Below are 16,918 nucleotides of genomic sequence, written 5' to 3' on the forward strand. Positions count from 1 at the left end.
ACAGGCCACGTCTGAATCCCCGGGGGTCAAGGAAGCAGCGCCCCGGACACGGCAGGACACCTGGACACAAACCAGCTCCTCGCCGCCCCCACCAGCCACGCGCACACATCCGTGTGTGGCTTCCATGCAAACCGGGAAAGGAAGCCACGCCGGCCCGGTGGCTGTGGTCGTGATGGGCTGAACGAACCCAGCGGGGGCCGCACACGGGCCAGCCTGGCACCCGGTGGAGCGGGAACGGAACCTGTCCGCGAGGCCCACGGCCGTGTGACGTTACACGCGAGCTCGATCTGAAAGGCGAAAGGCCCGAGCCCCGGGAGGCCGGGAGGCAGCTGGCGGCACCGGCGGGGTGATCGCCAGTCGCCCAGAATGCCCACAGAAAATGGGTGCTTTTATTCCAGGGCCTCTGAGGTGCTCCTGAGCTTTTCCAAAATTAAATCTCAAATTTAGGGAGAGAGGCAGACGGGCCGGACGGCCCAGCAGGACACGGGCTTTCATCGGGGGCTTCTTGGCTCCTCAGACGCACTTTCGGCCTGAACGTGAACTGTCTCTTGACGGAAGGTGGGGGGCGGGCTGGCCTTCGGGGGCTGGGGCACAGCTGGCTCTCGGCTTTTTCAGGGAAGCGGAAACCAAACTACAGAAAGGCCGCCCTGCATCTGGGGACGGAACGTCTTTGTGGGCCGGCGCAGCAGGTCAGGGAGGGGAGACGGCGCGGTGGGGACCGTGGGAGACCGGGGGTGGGGGGGTGGGGGGGGCGGGGCAGCGCCCTGAGGCCTCACCCCGGGCGGTGCAGGCTCAGGCCAAGTTTTCGAGAAAAACTCCAAAACTACATTGGTACGTGCAATGCACTGTCCTTGTTTTTAACTAATGCCAACCAAACCTATCTTCTCGCCTACAAAGGCCTGCAGGCCACTTGTGCCAAGGCTTTGCCCACTGACCCAACTCTGCAAACACGTCACAGAACGTCATTTTCCCCGTCCCCTGCGGTGCCCAGAGCCTCCCTCCCAGCCCTGACGCGGCCTGTTAACCGCGTGTCCCCTCCTGACTCGCAGGAATCACAGACCCGCCCCCCAGCCCACGTGTCCACCTGGGCCGCGATGGGGCCTCTTCTGGGGGCGTCGCCAAAGCCAAAGTGCAGAGTTTTGCTTTTGAAGATCTTGTACAAACAGCCCTTCGTCTCCTACCAAACCCAAACGAAATCATCATTTTTAAACAGGCGTGCATCTCCGAAGGCTTTCCCCTCGAGCCCCGAGCGGGGGGCTCCGTCTGTCCCCTCCCACGTGGGAGGCAGGGCAGCGGTGCCAACCAAAGGGAGGCTTCCCCGCCCAGCGCTTTCCCTGGCTCCCCGCGCTCGTTCCCCAGGGCGAGAGCAGAAATCTGCCCCCTCTTAGGCCCGGGGGCTGGAAGTCAATCAAGGCGTCCCTTGGGCTGGTTCCTTCCCACGGCTGTCCAGGCGGCTGTCCCAGCTCTGGAGGTGGCTGGCGATCCTGGGGGAGCCTGGCTCATAGACACGGCCATCAGCATCCGCCCCATCTGCACACGGCCCTCTTCCCTGTCCAAATGTCCCCTTCTTACAAGGACGCCAGTCATGCCGGATCAGGGGCCCACCCCACTCCAGTGTGACCTCATCTTAACCGATTCCATCTGCAAGGACCCTGTTTCCACACAAGGTCGCATCAACGGGTGGGGGGGAGGGGCGCTAGAGCTTCAACCAGAGAATTCGGGGAGCTGCAGCTCAGCCCGGAACACTCCCTCCCTTCTGGTTCACCGTGACCCTGTCGGAAGGAACAGGCAACATGGTTAACATCATCAGGTGGCAAGTGCCAGCCTTCAGAGGCATCAAGTGAGCGTAGGGGTGCTGGGGGTCGGGTCAGGTCAGGCGGGCCTGGGTGGGCAGCAGTCTCGGGGTGCTGGGGAGGCCGCGCCCCACCAGGCTGAGCCCTTCTCCTGTCGAGGCGCTGCGGGAAGGGAGGCAACAAGGGTCCTGAAAACCGCAGCCTCCGACGGGCTACGTTCTCTCGGGGATGGGCACCTGTCCCGGGGATTTGGCCAGAACAGGGCAGGAGAAAAGAGGTTCCAGAACCCCCCCTGCACCCCCACAGGAGCCCCAGAGCCAGAGGTCATATGCTGCCCTCGTCCAGCATGCGGGTGAGGCCCTCGCAGATCCGGCGCAGGTGCGAGCAGTAGGGCTCGCTGGGGCCGTAGAGCGCGGCCAGGAAGTCGCAGTCGGCCAGGTGGCCGAAGACGTGGTTGATGCGGCCGTGGGACTTGGCGGTCAGGTGCGCGCCCACGGCCTGGTGCAGCAGGTCCCGGCACTCGTGCAGGGCGGCGGCCAGCACGCGCCGGTCGAAGGTGAAGTCCACCTGGTGGAAGCTGACGGCCGTCATGGCGAGGCGGCGCGCCCCCTGGCGGAAGCGCTGCAGCAGTGCCAGCTCCTCGCTGCCCAGCTGGCCGCCGCGCAGCAGCACAGCCAGCTTCACGGCCACCTTGACCAGGTTCTTGACCACCCTCTGGGCCTCCTTGCGGCTGCGGGTGAACTCCTTGGTGGCGCGGTACAGCTCGTCCAGCACCTCGCTGCTCGTGTCGTCGATGAAGACGGCCACCGTGGCCTTGGACGCCACCTTGCTCAGCAGCTTCCTCTGCGCCTGCAGGGCCAGGCTCCTGGTGCTGAAGGCGTCCATCTGCCCTGCGGGAGGAGAGGCAAAGGGTGGTCAGTGCCCACGGCCCCCCGGACTTCAGGGCCCTTCCTGGAGGGCCACTGTCATTTGCTACCGTGTCATCCCAATCTGTGAAGTGGGTGCATGGCCCCAAGGGAGCCCTTTGGCCGAGAGCGGGCCAGTCCACAGACCCGCTGGGAGACACACGACTGGGTGCCAGGGCAGGGCGCAGGGCGGGGCATGGCAGGTATGATCAGGCGCCACATGATCCCGTAGCCTGGGGCACAGGCAGGCCTGGCGGAAGGGACGCAGGTGAGAAGTTGGGCGGAGGGGCACTTCCCAGGCGGACAGATCTTCACGGCCTAGAAGAGGGACGCTTTGTTTTCTTTTTATTTATTTATTTATTTATTTATTTATTTATTTAATTTTTATTTCTAGGAGAGAAAGAGAGAGAGAGACAGCGTGAGCGAGAGAGGGTCAGAGAGAGAGGGAGTCACACACTCTGAAACAGGCTCCAGGCTCTGAGCTGGCAGTCAGCACAGAGCCTGACGCGGGGCTCGAACCCACGAACCGCAAGATCATGACCTAAGCGAAAGTCGGACGCTTAACCGACTAAGCCACCCAGGCGCCCCTCTTTTTATTTTTTTTAATCTGTATTTATTTTGAGGGAGAGAGAGACAGAGCGTGAGCAGGGGAGGGACAAAGAGAGAGAGGGAGACACAGAATCAGAAGCAGGCTGGGGCTCGAACTCACAAGCCGTGAGATCATGACCCAAGCCGAAAGTGGACGCTTCACCGACTGAGCCACCTAGGCACCCATTTTTCTTTTAAGTAAGTTCTGTGCCCAAGGTGAGGTTTGAACTCAAGCCTCTGAATTCCAGAGTCGCATCCTCAGGGCACCTGGGCGGCACAGTTGGTTGAGCGATCAGCTCATGATGTCAGCGTTGTGGGATCGAGCCCCACATGAGGCTCCGTCCTGAACGTGGAGCCTGCTTAAGATTCTCATTCTCTCTCTCTCTCTAAAAAAAACAAAAACAAAACCAAGAGTCGCGTGCTCTGTGACCTGAGCCAGCCAGGCGCCCCGAGAGCAGGGGAGCTGAGTGGCAGGAGCACAGAACACACAGGGCAGGACACGGGAAGGCAGGCTTGGGAGAAGACAGCTGTCACGCTGAAAAGACGGTGACCCAAGGGACCTAAGGGGTCTAAGGGAATTGTTTCTTTAACGAAGGAAGGAGGGGGTTAACTCAAAAGAGTTGCTGCATAATGGTGACACCTGGGCCGGAGGTTCTGAAGTCCACTGCGTGCGGGGCCCCAGCCCCCAGACCCGCCGCAGCCTTGCTGTGGGCTAAGGGGGCCTCTCGGTGGGTTATCAGAGGGATTCGGTGCCCCCGAATCCAGGTGGGCGTTCCCCCCGACCCCCCCCCACCGCCGTGCAGTGAGATGGGGTCCCAGGCCCTGGGCTGTTCAGGGTGGATGAGCGCAGGTGTTAACAATCCTGCAGCCTGACTCCCCCCCCCCCGCCCCCCGCCGAGTGTTTGTGGCAGACACCCCCCCCCCCCAACCAGCCCAAGGGCCGCCTCTGGCGTGGGCGGCATCCTCGGCTCTGGGGCCCAGGGGTCACGAGTGAGGTTTCTAGAAACACTGCTCCCAGGACACCCCTGATCTTCAAATACTGACTGGTGGCAGCTCGCACCCTTCCTGGGCTGGGACGGCGGCCACGGGGAGTGGCCACCCACATCACCCTCCTGGGTTCCCCGAGCTCCAGAGCCTCGCTCCAGCCACCGCCTTCCTAGAGCGCCAGAAACCCTCCCAAGCGGCCCATCTGCGCATCACCCTTTTTGTTCGGAGGGCCAGGTCCCCACCAAGCCCCACACCTCATTCAGATCCCTGCGTCGTTGCCGGGAAACTCCTATTCACCCCCCAAAGCCCTGGCCCCTGAGCCCCCTGCCTCTTCTCGAAGTTCCATCCCTCGGCTCAGCTTGGGTACTACCTCCCCCAGGAAGCCGTCCCTGAAGAACCGAACTGATGGTGAGGCGCGTCCTCTGGGCCACACTGTGCCCCTGGCGTCCCCCCCATCACTGCTCCGCCCCCGCCCCGGGCTCCACCCGCAGCCCATGGGGGAGGGCAGGGGCCCGAGTCCTCACCTGGGCGTCCTTGGCGCCACCAGAAAAATGAATGAGGCGAGACTGAGACCCACCGTCGCCCTCACCCACTGCCCCAGGCGCTGGTGGAAGCCACCCCCATCCCAGCCCCGGGCCAGGCGGACCAGGAATGCCATGCGGGTGCCCACTCGGCCCAGAGAGCCCCCACAAAGGCCACCTTTGTGCGAGCTCACACCCCGAAAGAAGTCCCCTCCTCCTGCGCTGCCCTCTCGCCTGCCCTCAGAGGTCAGGGTGGCCACGGGGATTACAGGGCTGCCTTCCCTGCCCCCACACCAGTCACCAGCGCCCGGGGCTCTGCGGGCCTGGGCCAGAGCAGGGGTGCGCCTGACACAGCACCACGTGGCAGGCCCCGAGCCGGCAGCGTGTGACCGTTTCATCATATCCGCCACGTGTTAGGCTGGCTGCCAGTTTGAAGAACTTACACAGGCTCAGAGAGGCTGAGCCACTTTCCCGAGGCCACACAGCACTACACTCGACCCCCTGCCTCCTGGGCGCCTAACTCCCTCCACCTTCCCTGCTTGGTGCCTGCAAGTCACCCTGAGTTTTGGGGGCCTGGGAGCTGTTTCAGTGACAAATCCAGCCCCCAGGTTTAGGGCCTGCTCCCAGGCCTGACCACTCAGCCAAGCAACAACAACAAAATAAAACGCTCCATGTCTCAGTTTCCCCATCTGTAAAATGGGGAAGATAGAACCAGCTCTGTCCTAGGGAGCCCACAGTTTGGAGCCCATCCTGAAATCCGCCCCCCCCCCCCCCCAGGCTACGAGCTTCTCTTAGGCAAGACGCCGGATGCCATGGCCTAGAATTCTGCCATTTCAAGCTCCCCGAACACACAGACCTACTTCTCTGTGAGGCTCTCTAGAAAAAAAGCAGCAAACTTGAGGCCAGCTGCTTGGCACAAGGGGTGCCTGTGCCTCCCAGATGCCTTCCCACCAGTTTCTCTAGAATGTTCTATCCTATTCCCTCTACTGGGGCTCCTCCTCTCCCTATTACTCATCCTGTAAACTGCTCATCCAAATCTCAGTGCCACTGTCACCTCCTCCTGGAAGGCTTCCTGGATGTCCCAGGCTGGGCCAGGTGCCTGGCGGGCACCATTTTGGCTTGCACACTTTGGTTTCACTGTTCATCTCCCTGGCCTGATGGTGCGGGCAGGGACTGGGTCTTCCTGTTCACACCTGCCTCCGGCACTCAGCCCGGGGCCTGGTACACAGTGGGCACCTCGTAAGTGTTTGTTGAACGCATGGGGGAAAGGATGTCCACAAGCAGAAACGAGAAGGAACCCCAAGGTCCCGGGTCTGGTCTCCCCAGCTTAGAGGTGAACAAACTGAGGCTCAGACAGGAAAAGGCCATTCCCTGGGCCCAGGTACCTGGACCCTAAATGCCCTGGAGCCCTGGTCTTGTGGCCTATCTCAGTCGCTGTGTGACCCTTGGGAGCGTTCCATCCGTCTCTGGGCCTTGGCTTGCCGGTCTGCCAAATCCCAAGGCGGAATGTGCTGGTGCAGGACGGGAGCTGGGCCCTCAGCAGGCCCGCCCTCCGAAGCCCAGAAGGAAAAGGGGGCCTCCCTGCCGGCCTCCAGTCCCCAGACAGTCCCCAGACCTGCTGACACCTGGGCCAGCCCAGCTGCGTGGCCCCCCGCCTCCCGAACTCATTGTTCTGCCAGGAACTCCCATCCAAGCAGCCAGACAGGGAGATGACTGCTGTCCCGGGGGAGCGGGCCACGGTCGAAAATAAACCCCGGCCTTCCTTCCTTCCTGTGCACACTCACCCAGGTCCGAGGGCGGGCAAGCCAGGAGGCGGCCAGGCTGGGCCACGGCAGCCTTCCGCGGGCGACGCCTTCCCAGGAACTGCAGAGGGGCTTGGGGACCAGACGGTCAATGTCCCTGGTCCCCGCCCGCCAAATGCCAGAGCACCTCGCTCTCCTCAAAGCTGAAAAAGCCTCTGCTAAAGCATCAAGGGCGTGGCTGGAACATTCACTCAGTCACTCTGTGAGCATTTATGCAGCACCAACCGTGTCTCACGCCCTGGGGACACTGAAAAGACCAAAAGAGACCTGTCCCTGCCTTCTGGGGGATTCCAGCCTTCTAGAGGCAGGCCACCGCGACATTAGCAAAATAATTTGGGGAGCACCCCGCTGGCTCAGTCGGTAAAGCAAGGGACTCTTGATCCTGGGGTCATGAGTTTGAGCCCCACCCTGGGTGTAGAGATTACTTAACAACAAAATCTTTTAAAAATCAATAAATATATTAAATAGATGGTGATAAAGGTGGTATAGTCTGAGGCAGACTGCTCGGCGAAGGGGTCTGGAACATCCCATGTTTTGTATACAATGTTCAGACAGGTGTAAAAAGCCATTAAGATTCATTGTTGCAGGAGTCTGTGGTTATGTTAAAACCCAGCAAACTGTACACTTTGAAAGGGTACACTTTATCCTACGTGAATTGTATCTCCATTAAAACAACAACAACCACACACACATACACACACACACACACACCACACACCTCTAGTCTTTCTCCAAAGATCCATAAATGGGTCAAGGAGCGGCTGAAAAGTTTCTCCACACCACTGGCCACTAGGAAAACCACGACTTCACCTACTCCGCCCCCCGCAGCCACCTCCGGGCTGGGATGGCTGCTGTCAAACCGACGGACACAGAGCAAGTGTCAGCAAGGGTGTGGCGACACCGCAGCGCGCGGACAGCTGCCGGGAAAGCCGGGTTTCCGCAGACACGCAGACTCACACGTGACCCAGCAATTCCGCTCCCGGGCGTCTGCCCAAAGGACCCCAGAGCACACGTCCCCGCAGAAGCTTGCACGCGCCTGTGCACGGCAGCGCGGTCACACGGCCAGAGTCCACCCAAGCGTCGGTCAGCGGGGGAAGGGCCAAACAGTGTCCACCGCGCACGCGCACGTCCCTCAGGTGCGTCCGCCGCGCACGCGCACGTCCCTCAGGTGCATCCGCCGCGCACGCGCATATCCCTCGGCCGCGAGCAGCAGCGAGGCGCCCACCGCCGCCGCCCCGCGGAAGGACCCTGAACACACGACGCTCAGGGAGGCAACCAGACACGGGAGGCCACGCGGGTGTGAGTCCACGTGCGTGACACGTCCAGCACAGGCTCCTTCACGGAGGGGAAGGGGCTATGGGGACTGAGGCTGGGGGAGGGGGTGGGGATGATGGGGACAGGCTTCATTTTGGGGAGACGGAATATTCTGGAAGGTGAACACTTTAGTGAATTTTATGATAGATGGGTTACGTCTCCTTAAGCCGAACACTTACTAAATATATACATAAAGTGTATATACTTTACATCTCTGTGCCCCTTCCTGTATACATTTTATGCCTCGTTTATTAAATGTTTTTTTTTTGTTTGGTTTTATGTCTTTATTTTATTTTGAGAGATGGAGACTGAGTGGGGGAGGGGCAGAGAGAGAGGGAGACACAGAATCCGAAGCAGCTCCAGGCTCTGGGCTGTCAGCACAGAGCCCGACGCGGGGCTCGAACCCACGAACCGTGAGATCATGACCTGAGCCAAAGTCGGACGCTTAACCGACTGAGCCCCCCAGGCGCCCCTCATTTTTTAAATGTTAAATAAATTTATAAGGATTAAAAATCAGGATTTGGCCCATATGGCGGTACAAACAAACAGAAGGAATGCACAAGCTGAGATTTGTAAATCGCGCCCACCTTGCCGGGCACATGGGGGCGCCACTGATACATGGTTGATCAGGGAGAATTCCCTCTTCGAGGGGCGCCTGGGGGGCTCCGTCGGTTAAGCATCCAACTCTTGGTTTGGAAAAGGAAACAATGAATAAAATAAAGGAAATCATCTATGTTATTACCTTGCTCAGTGGGTTGAGCATCCGACTTCGACTCAGGTCATGATCTCACAGTTCGTGAGTTCAGGCCCCACGTCGGGCTCTGTGCTGACAGCTCAGAGCCTGGAGCTGATTCAGATTCTATGTCTCCCTCCCTCTCTGACCCTCCCCTGCTCATGCTGTCTTCCTCTCACTCAGAAATAAATGAATCATTAAAAATTTTTTAAAAAGAGAGAGAAAAAAATTAAAAATACAACTACCCTACGACCCAGCAACCACACTGCTAGGTATTTATCCAGGGGATACAGGTGCGCTGGTTCGAAGGGGCGCACGCACCCCAGTGTTCACAGCAGCGCTATCGACAAAGAGCCACAGGACGGGAAGAGCCCAGATGCCCAGCGATGGATAAATGGATGAAGGAGAGGTGGTGTGTACATACAATGGAATATTACTCGGCAGTGAAAAAGCATTTGCAACAACGTGGATGGAACTGGAAGGTATCACGCTAAGCGAAATGAGTGAGTCAGAGAACGACAAATATCATAGGACTTCACTCATATGAGGACTTTAAAATACAAAACAGATGAACATAAGGGAAGCAAAAATAAGATAAAAACAGGGAGGGGGAGGGGCGCCTGGGTGGCTTAGTTGGTTAAGCGTCCAACTTTCGCTTAGGTCATGATCTGGTGGTTCGTGGGTTCGGGCCCCGCGTCAGGCTCTGTGCTGACTGCCAGCTCGGAGCCTGGAGCCTGTTTCAGTCTGTGACTCCCTCTCTCTCTGACCCGCCCCTGCTCACGCTGTCCCTTTTCTCTCTCCTAGAAATAAATAAAAATATAAAAAAAAAATAAATAAACAGGGAGGGGGACAAAAGAGGCTCTTAAATACAGAGAACAAACTGGGGGTTACTGGAGGGGCTGGGGGGGGGTTACTGGGCAAGGGGCACTGAGGAGGACACTTGCGATGAGCCCTGGGGGTTACCTGGAGGGAATGAATCACTGGGATCTACTCCTGAAACCATGATTGTGCTGTATGCTGACTAAGGTGTATGTAAATAAATATATATAGAGAGAGAGAGGCACCCACCTTTCTCTCAGTTTACCCCAGGGCTGCATTTTGGGACCAGTCCCTCAATATTAAAACTGTGCAGGGGCGCCTGGGTGGCTCAGTCAGTGGAGCGACTGACTCTTGATTTCAGCTCAGGTCATGACCCCAGGGTGGTGGGATCGAGCCCCATGTCCGGCTCTTTGCTGAGCTAAAGATCCTCCCTCTCCCTCTGCCTCTCTCCCCGGCTCCAGCTCTCGCCCTCTCTCTCTCACAAAAATTATTTTTAGGGGCACCGGGTGGCGCAGTTGATGAAGCCTCCAACTCTTGATCTCAGCTCAGGTCCTGATCTCACAGTTTGGTTGTTCGAGCCCCGCATCCGGCTCTGTGCTGATGGTGCGGAGCCTGCTTGGGATTCTGTCTCTCTCCTCTCTCTGTCCCTCCCCCACTTAAGTTCTCTCACTCTCGCTCTCTCGCTCTCAAAAGAAATAAGCTTAAAAAAAATTTTTAAGTTAAAAAGAAAATAAAACTGTGCAAAACCCCACTCAGTGGTTTATGTTTTAAGCAGAACATTAGGAAGCTGTGGGGGCCCGGGGCTGCCGCAGGCACGTGGCTGGATGCCCGGTGCCTCTGGTCCCTGCCCCCCAATCCCAGAACATCCTGTTTTCATCAGATGCGAGAAGAAAGCCTTCCAAATTTCCAAAATGGCCCCTAAGAGGCATCTCCTTCGCCGGAAGGAGGAGACACCAGAAACCAGCGAACACAAACAGGATAATTTCAGAGTGAGATAAGGGCCAAGGGGGGTGGAGACAGCCAGGGACAGCAGGTGACCTTGGCCAGGGTGGTCAGGAAAGCCTCTCTTGAGGTGGAGCTGCCGGAGCTGGGACCTGGAAGGACAAGGTCTGGGGGAAAGGTGAGCCAGGCAGCGGAAACAGCTGGTGCAAAGGCCCTGGGGCAGGACTGTGCCTGCTGTGTTAGAGGAGCAGCGAGGAGAGTGAAGGCCACTGTCCAGGTCCTTCCGCAGCCCGGACACCTCCACGCTGGGACTCCAGACAGGCCCCCTGCCCTTGGGCACAGCTTTCCTATGAAATGGGTGTCTAGGTACAGAGTCCTTGGCTCTGTTGACCTTTGCCCTGCCCCCACATTCTTCCCCAGAACCCTAGAGCCCAGTCCTCCTCTGCTAAGCCCGCTTTGTCTTTTGGACCCCAAACTTTGTCCTGGTCCTCAGTTTGGACACTCCAAATGCCCTACAAGCTGACCACGGCTGCTGACCTTGAACCTATGGGCTGCCCTAGCCTCCTTTACCTAGAGAGGCAGAGGCCGGGGGCAGAGCCTCCCTGGACAGGTCGAGGGCACACCCCATTCCCCCCGGGGACCCCATTCTCTCTAATCCCCTCAGTTCCCAAACGCAGGAGCCCAGCCAGCCTCTCCCCCGTTCCAGCCACGACGCCATCCACCAGTGTCCCCGTCGCTCAGCCGGCTCCGGCCTCACCCATCTCACTGTCCCCGCATGTGCGGTGCCCCTGGGGTGGGGGGTAGGGGGCGCGCTCAGCAAAGGGGACCCCATGCTCCCAGAGGCTCTCCCCGACATCGCAAACCATCCACTTCCTGGTCTCCCCCATCTCACCCCGTTTATTCGTGACCGTTCGTCACACCTGCCTATTGACTCCTGGCTTAGGCGTCCTCGCCAGGCTTGAGGCCAAGGCAGGAAATGTCCGGGTGGGGTCCAAGCACCGGGCCAGGCAGGCCACTGGCTCCTCAACTCACGACTATCCGATGACTAATCGATTACTGAACGTAAACCGAGGCACAGATAACGCTCGTGGGAAATGATGCTGAAAAGCTGCCCAGGCCCTGTTAGGTGGGGGGCCCCGGGCAGTGGGGGTGGGGGGGCTTCTGGCCCTCCCCCATCCAGCCTGAGCTCACTGCAGCCCACCCGCACATTCCCAGGACACGGGCCCACTAGGGTGGCCCCTCAGCCCACACGTTTCTGGTTCTGCGACCTGGGCCTGGGGAGGATGGGGATCTGGGGGGGGGGCAGGGATGCCCCAGGGCAGGAAACCCAACTTTCCGGGGTCCTCGCTGCCCCGCAGGTGCCCCGTGTCACCTCCCATTCGACCCGTGAAAAATTCTTAACTGCCAGCTTTCCAGAAAAGAATGCAGTTCACACCTGTTTATCCCGCTACGAAGGATGTGCGCCCCGTGATTTGCAAAAACAGAAAAAAGTACACTCCCGTCCGTTCTCACAAAATCCGCGCGACGGGTTTCGCCAAACTATGGATGTGATTGGCAAACGCGTGCCGTTCTGGCACGGATGGCATCCGACATCTGCCTTTACGCGAACAAGCCAGACAAACGTGAAACGGGGAATGAGACTCCAGTGCCCATCCGCAAGGAGAGCAACTTCCTGGTGGAATCCAACCGCAGTTTTTTGGTTAGAGGGTTGCTATTTACAAGGACACAGCTGCACATGTGACACTTTCTTAAGTTTAATTTTCCTTACTAATATTTTCTTCATCACTTTCTTGAGTTGGAGCAGGAGGTGGCAAACCATGGCCCCCTGCCTGTTTTTGTAAATAAAGTTTTATTGGCACACAGCACAGCCATTTGTTTCCATACTCTCTGTGGCTGTCTTCACGCCATCATGGCAGCCTCGAATAGATGGGACAGCGACTGTATGGCCTAAAAAGCCGAAAATATTTACTATTGGGCCCTTTGTAGAGAAAGTTTGCCAACCCCGGGTCTAGACAGCCAACAGGACAATAAACCACACCCTGATTTGTGGTAGTGGCCCGTTTCCATGGTGTAAATGTTCCCACCCTGGCCAGTTGCAAGCTTCCAACTTGACGTCAGCGAATGTGGGAGCTGGGAAGAGACGCTCCCCTTTTCCCCCAAACACAAACGACAGCCAGACGTGGCTTCAAAGGTACGGATTATAGTAAAGTATTGGAGAATAATTAGAAAGTTATGATTTATTACTATTTAGGACTTTCATTTTTTATGTTTTATCAACATGCGATTCACATCCCATAAAATTTGCCGTTCGTTTAATTTTTTTTAAGTTTATTATTTTTTTTTAGTAATCTCTACCTCCAATGTAGAGCTCAGACTCACGACCTCAAGATCAAGAGTCACACGCTCTACCGACTGAGCCAGCCAGGTGCCTCCAAATGTGCCCTTTTAGGGGTGTCTGGGGGGCTCAGTCGGTTAAGAGTCTGACTTCGGCTCAGGTCATGATCTCATGGTTTGTGAGTTCGAGCCCCACATCGGGCTCTGTGCTGACAGCTCGGAGCCTGGAGCCTGCTTTGGATTCTATGTCTCCCTCTTCTCTGCCCCTCCCCTGCTCATACTCTGTCTCTGTCTCTCAATAATAAATAAACATTAAAAATTAAAACAACAAAAACAAAAAACAAATGTTTTAATTTAAAGTGTACAGTGAGGGACACCTGGGTGGTTCTAAGCCACCACTTCTTGATTTCAGCTCAGGTGGCGATCTCACAGTCCGTGGGATGGAGCCTCACATTGGGCTCTGCAATGACAGTGTGGAGCCTGCCTGGGGTTCTCTGTCTTCCCCTCTCTCTGCCCCTCCCCCACTCGTGGTGTGCCTCTGTCTCAAAAATAAATAAGCATTAAAAAAAGAAAAAGGGGCACCTGGGTGGCTTAGTCGGTTCAGCGTCCGACTTTCGCTTAGGTCACGATCTCACGGTTCGTGGGTTCGAGCCCCACGTCGGGCTCTGTGCTGACTGCCAGCTCAGAGCCTGGAGCCTGTTTCAGAGTCTGTGTCTCCCTCTCTCTCTGACCCTCTCCTGTTCACGCTGTCTCTCTCTATCCTAGAAATAAAATTAAAAAAAATAAAAAAAAAATAAAAATAAAAATAAGAAAAGAAAAGAATCAGGGGAGGGGCAGGGAGAGACCGAGAACCCCAAGCAGGCTCTGCACTGTCACCGCAGAGCCCGACATGGGGCTCCATCCCACCACCTGTGAGATCAGGACCCAAGTCAAAGTCAGAGGCCTAAGCAACTAAGCCACCCAAGCACTCTCTCCCCTGTCTCTCTCTCTTGCTCTCTCTGTCACTCAAAATAAAGTGTAAAACTCAGCTGTTTTTTTATATATTCATAGAGTTGTAGAACCCTCATCACTAATTCCAGAACATTCTATCACCCCAAAAGAAACCCCATCACCAGTCACCCCCGGCCCCTCCCCCGGCCCCCGCCCCCACGAGCCCCTTCCCGCCCGTGGAGGAGCCTATTCGGGACGCGTCACGCACGTGGACTCACACCCCGCGTGGCCGCTCGTGTCGGGTTCCCGCCCTGAGTGTCGTGTGTTCGGGGTCCGTCCGCGGGGCGGCGGGTGTGGGCGCCTCGCTCCTTTTTATGGACAAATAATATGCTCTACCTTCGTTTAAAATACAGTGTATTTAACTGCAGGGTCACAGTCTGTCATTTTTCATAATGACTGTGTTTAACGACCCGACCGTAAAACCCCTGCCGGCCCCGGGCGGACGAGCCGGCATCGCCGCCTGGTCCACGGCAGCCCCCCACCCCCACCCCCGCCGCATGAATTCTTCATGCCCCGCACAAAGGGTGTCAATAATTGATGAGCCAGCTCAGCAGGGCCAGGCCGCTCCCCCTCCCTCCCCCAGCCCGGCTGCGGGCCCCGCGGGGGCTCAGGGGCCCCGGGCCTCTGTCCTCAGCAGCAAACGCCCCGCGGTCCTCGCTGCCACACGACCCCCGCTGCCAACACGAGGGACCTCACGCTTCGTGCGCCTTTCATTTTTTTTTATTTTATTTTTTTAATGTTTTATTTTTTATTTATTTCTAGGAGAGAGAGAGAGACAGCGTGAGCAGGGGAGGGTCAGAGAGAGAGGGAGTCACAGACTGAAACAGGCTCCAGGCTCCGAGCGGGCAGTCAGCACAGAGCCCGACGCGGGGCCCGAACCCACCAACCGCGAGATCGTGACCTAAGCGAAAGTCGGACGCTTAACCGACTAAGCCACCCAGGCGCCCCTTCGTGCGCCTTTTAGATGCGGCAAAAGGAAGAAGGGAATCTGCTTGTCTGAGGGGTCCGGGGGCACCCGTGGTTCTCAAACTGGGTTCTCAGAGCCCTCGGGTGGTGTCCCCAAGGGCGGGCAGGGCTTGGGCACCAAGCGCGAGTGTTGGGAGACCACAGCGCCCCCTCTGCAGGAAAGGCCAGGCCGGGGAAGGGGCTCAGGCCCAGCAGATGTTTAGCAGCAAGGGCACGAGGCTTCAGGGTCCTGTGGCAGGAATGTGGCCGCAGCCCCTCCTCCCGTCTCTGCAGCCTGAGCCCATCGCCCTGCCTCCCAGGATCCTCTCTCACAACTTCCCATCCGGCCTCCCTGCAGCAGCCACCGGGGGGCGCCCACGAGCACCTGGGTCAGGACCCAGTCCTCAGGCCTGGTGAAAGCCCAAATCCCCTCACTGCCCACAGGACCATGCGGGACCCGCCCCCGCCTCCATCCCCTCTCTGCCTTCCCCTCCTCTCTCTTCCCCTCACTCTGTTCCAGTCTCCTGGGCCTCCTCACTATTCCTCCAAAACTCCAGGCCTGGGCCTGCCCCAGGGCCTTTGCATGGGCTGTGTCCTCTGACCGGAATGCCCTTCCCACCAGGTCTCCACATAACTGTTTTTTTCTTGTCACCCAGGCCTCAGCTCAAAAGTCACCGTGTCCCCAGGAGTCCTTCCCACACCCCCTACCTAAACTAACGTCCACATCCCATCCATCTGTCTCTCCATCTTCATGTGGTTACAATTAAACATGAGGATATTTCTGGATGAACACCCGGGTCTCCCGAGTCCAATCTGAGAGCCAAGTGAGGGAGGGCACCGGCTCGGCCTTGGGCAGTACTGGGTCCTCGGCACCCTGCACCAGCCTGTGGCTCACAGCAGGTGCTCAGAACCTGTTGAATGAATAAATGACCTCCCAATACCAGAGAGGCATAAAGGCCAAGAGCTCATACAAGGGCCTCACTGTCCAGCCAGGGAAACTGAGGCCCACAGAGAGACAGAGACAGCCCAAGGTCCCATAGTAGTGCAGCAGGAGCCCCCTTAGAAGGGGGCTCTCCTGGGTAAATGCTCCCCAACTTCCACCAACCCATTGGACAGAAGTGGAAACTGAGCGCTGGAGAACGGGGCCTCAGAAGATCCCAGGCGTCAAGCCAGAGGGGCTCCCAGGAAAGCTCGGGTGGGGGGGGCCCAGGGGAGGTGCCCCTGTACCTGGCCTGGCCATCTCTAGGACCCCCACCTCTAAGTCTCTAACCCCTGGGGCTGCACTGGGACAATCCTCAGTCATTATTCAGCATCTGCCTCTGGGTGGGGACTTTGCGGCCACAGCGGCTGGAGCTGTGTCCTCAGGCTCCCTCTCCTGGCCCCATGGGACAGGCAGGGGCGCCGGAGCGTCTGAAACCCACCACATCAGATCCCGGAGCAACCGAAAGGCCTCTCTCCTCCCCAGGCCTCAGATGAGGAAACCAGCTCAGAGGGGCATCTGACCTGCCCAAGGCCACACAGCAGGAGGAGAAACCATGGCCCCCCCGATCTGCACCTGCCTGACTCATCTGTTGCTTACGAACCTCCCACCTTCGTCAAGCAGGGCTCAAGCCCCCCACGAGCATTCCCCCCCACCCCTGGGTTCTGGGCACTCACCCACCAGCAGCATCCACCAGGCCTGTCAAGTGGGAAAAGCACAGCCCAGGTGTTTGTGTGGCCGAGGCTTTGTTCCGGTTTCCATAGGTACAGCGTCCCTGGGCCGGCCGCTCTCCGCCCCTCCCAGCCGCCCAGCCCTTGCCTGGCAGTCCCTTGGCCCAGCCCATCTAGGCAACTTGTTATGTCTTAGAGTTGGTGCCCACAGACCTGGCAAGGCGATGAAGGAACAGTCCGGGCAGAGGCCCCCGGGCCGGGCCACGTCTGGCGCGTGTTGGAGGAACGTGGGGGTTGGTATGGCTGGAGCAGAGCGAGTGAGCGAGGGGCAGAGAGGGAGGGCCAGGAGGAGACACCAAGGCCCACATTCCTGCCTCTTAATCCTGGAAGCAGCTCTCTCCCCCAGGGAACTATGGTCCTTCCCATTTCACAGACAGGAAACTGAGGCTCGGAGAACCCAACCACTTGTTTCTGACACCAAGGTGAGAGGCAGAGCAGGAATCTGTCTGATCCCAAGGTCTAGACCCTACAACCACTGGGCTGAACTGCCCTCACCCCGCTGTGCCCCCCCCCCCCCCCCCCCCCCCCCCCCCCC

At 58.2% G+C, this 16,918-nt stretch overlaps 1 protein-coding gene across 5 annotated transcripts in view; it reads right to left on the reverse strand.

Moving 5' to 3' along the window:
* Nucleotides 1–832: 832 nt before the first annotated feature.
* TNFAIP8L1 (TNF alpha induced protein 8 like 1) overlaps nt 833–16,918 on the reverse strand; it is a 16,876-nt gene continuing 790 nt past the window's right edge. For 2 of the 5 annotated variants that reach the window (XM_039247485.1, XM_039247487.1), the window contains exon 2: nt 833–2,683. In XM_039247485.1, the coding sequence (XP_039103416.1) occupies nt 2,118–2,678 (561 nt within the window). In that variant the 5' untranslated portion in view covers nt 2,679–2,683 and the 3' untranslated portion in view covers nt 833–2,117. Of the gene's footprint in view, nt 2,684–6,578; nt 6,737–7,314; nt 7,448–7,553; nt 7,918–16,918 lie in introns of those variants that run through there. The other 3 variants (XM_039247484.1, XM_039247483.1, XM_039247486.1) reach the window with 3 other exon arrangements.

This window comes from Hyaena hyaena, unplaced genomic scaffold, assembly GCF_003009895.1.
Source record: "Hyaena hyaena isolate Hyena2069 unplaced genomic scaffold, ASM300989v1 scaffold_296, whole genome shotgun sequence".
In the NCBI taxonomy this organism is placed as follows: Eukaryota; Metazoa; Chordata; class Mammalia; order Carnivora; family Hyaenidae; genus Hyaena; species Hyaena hyaena.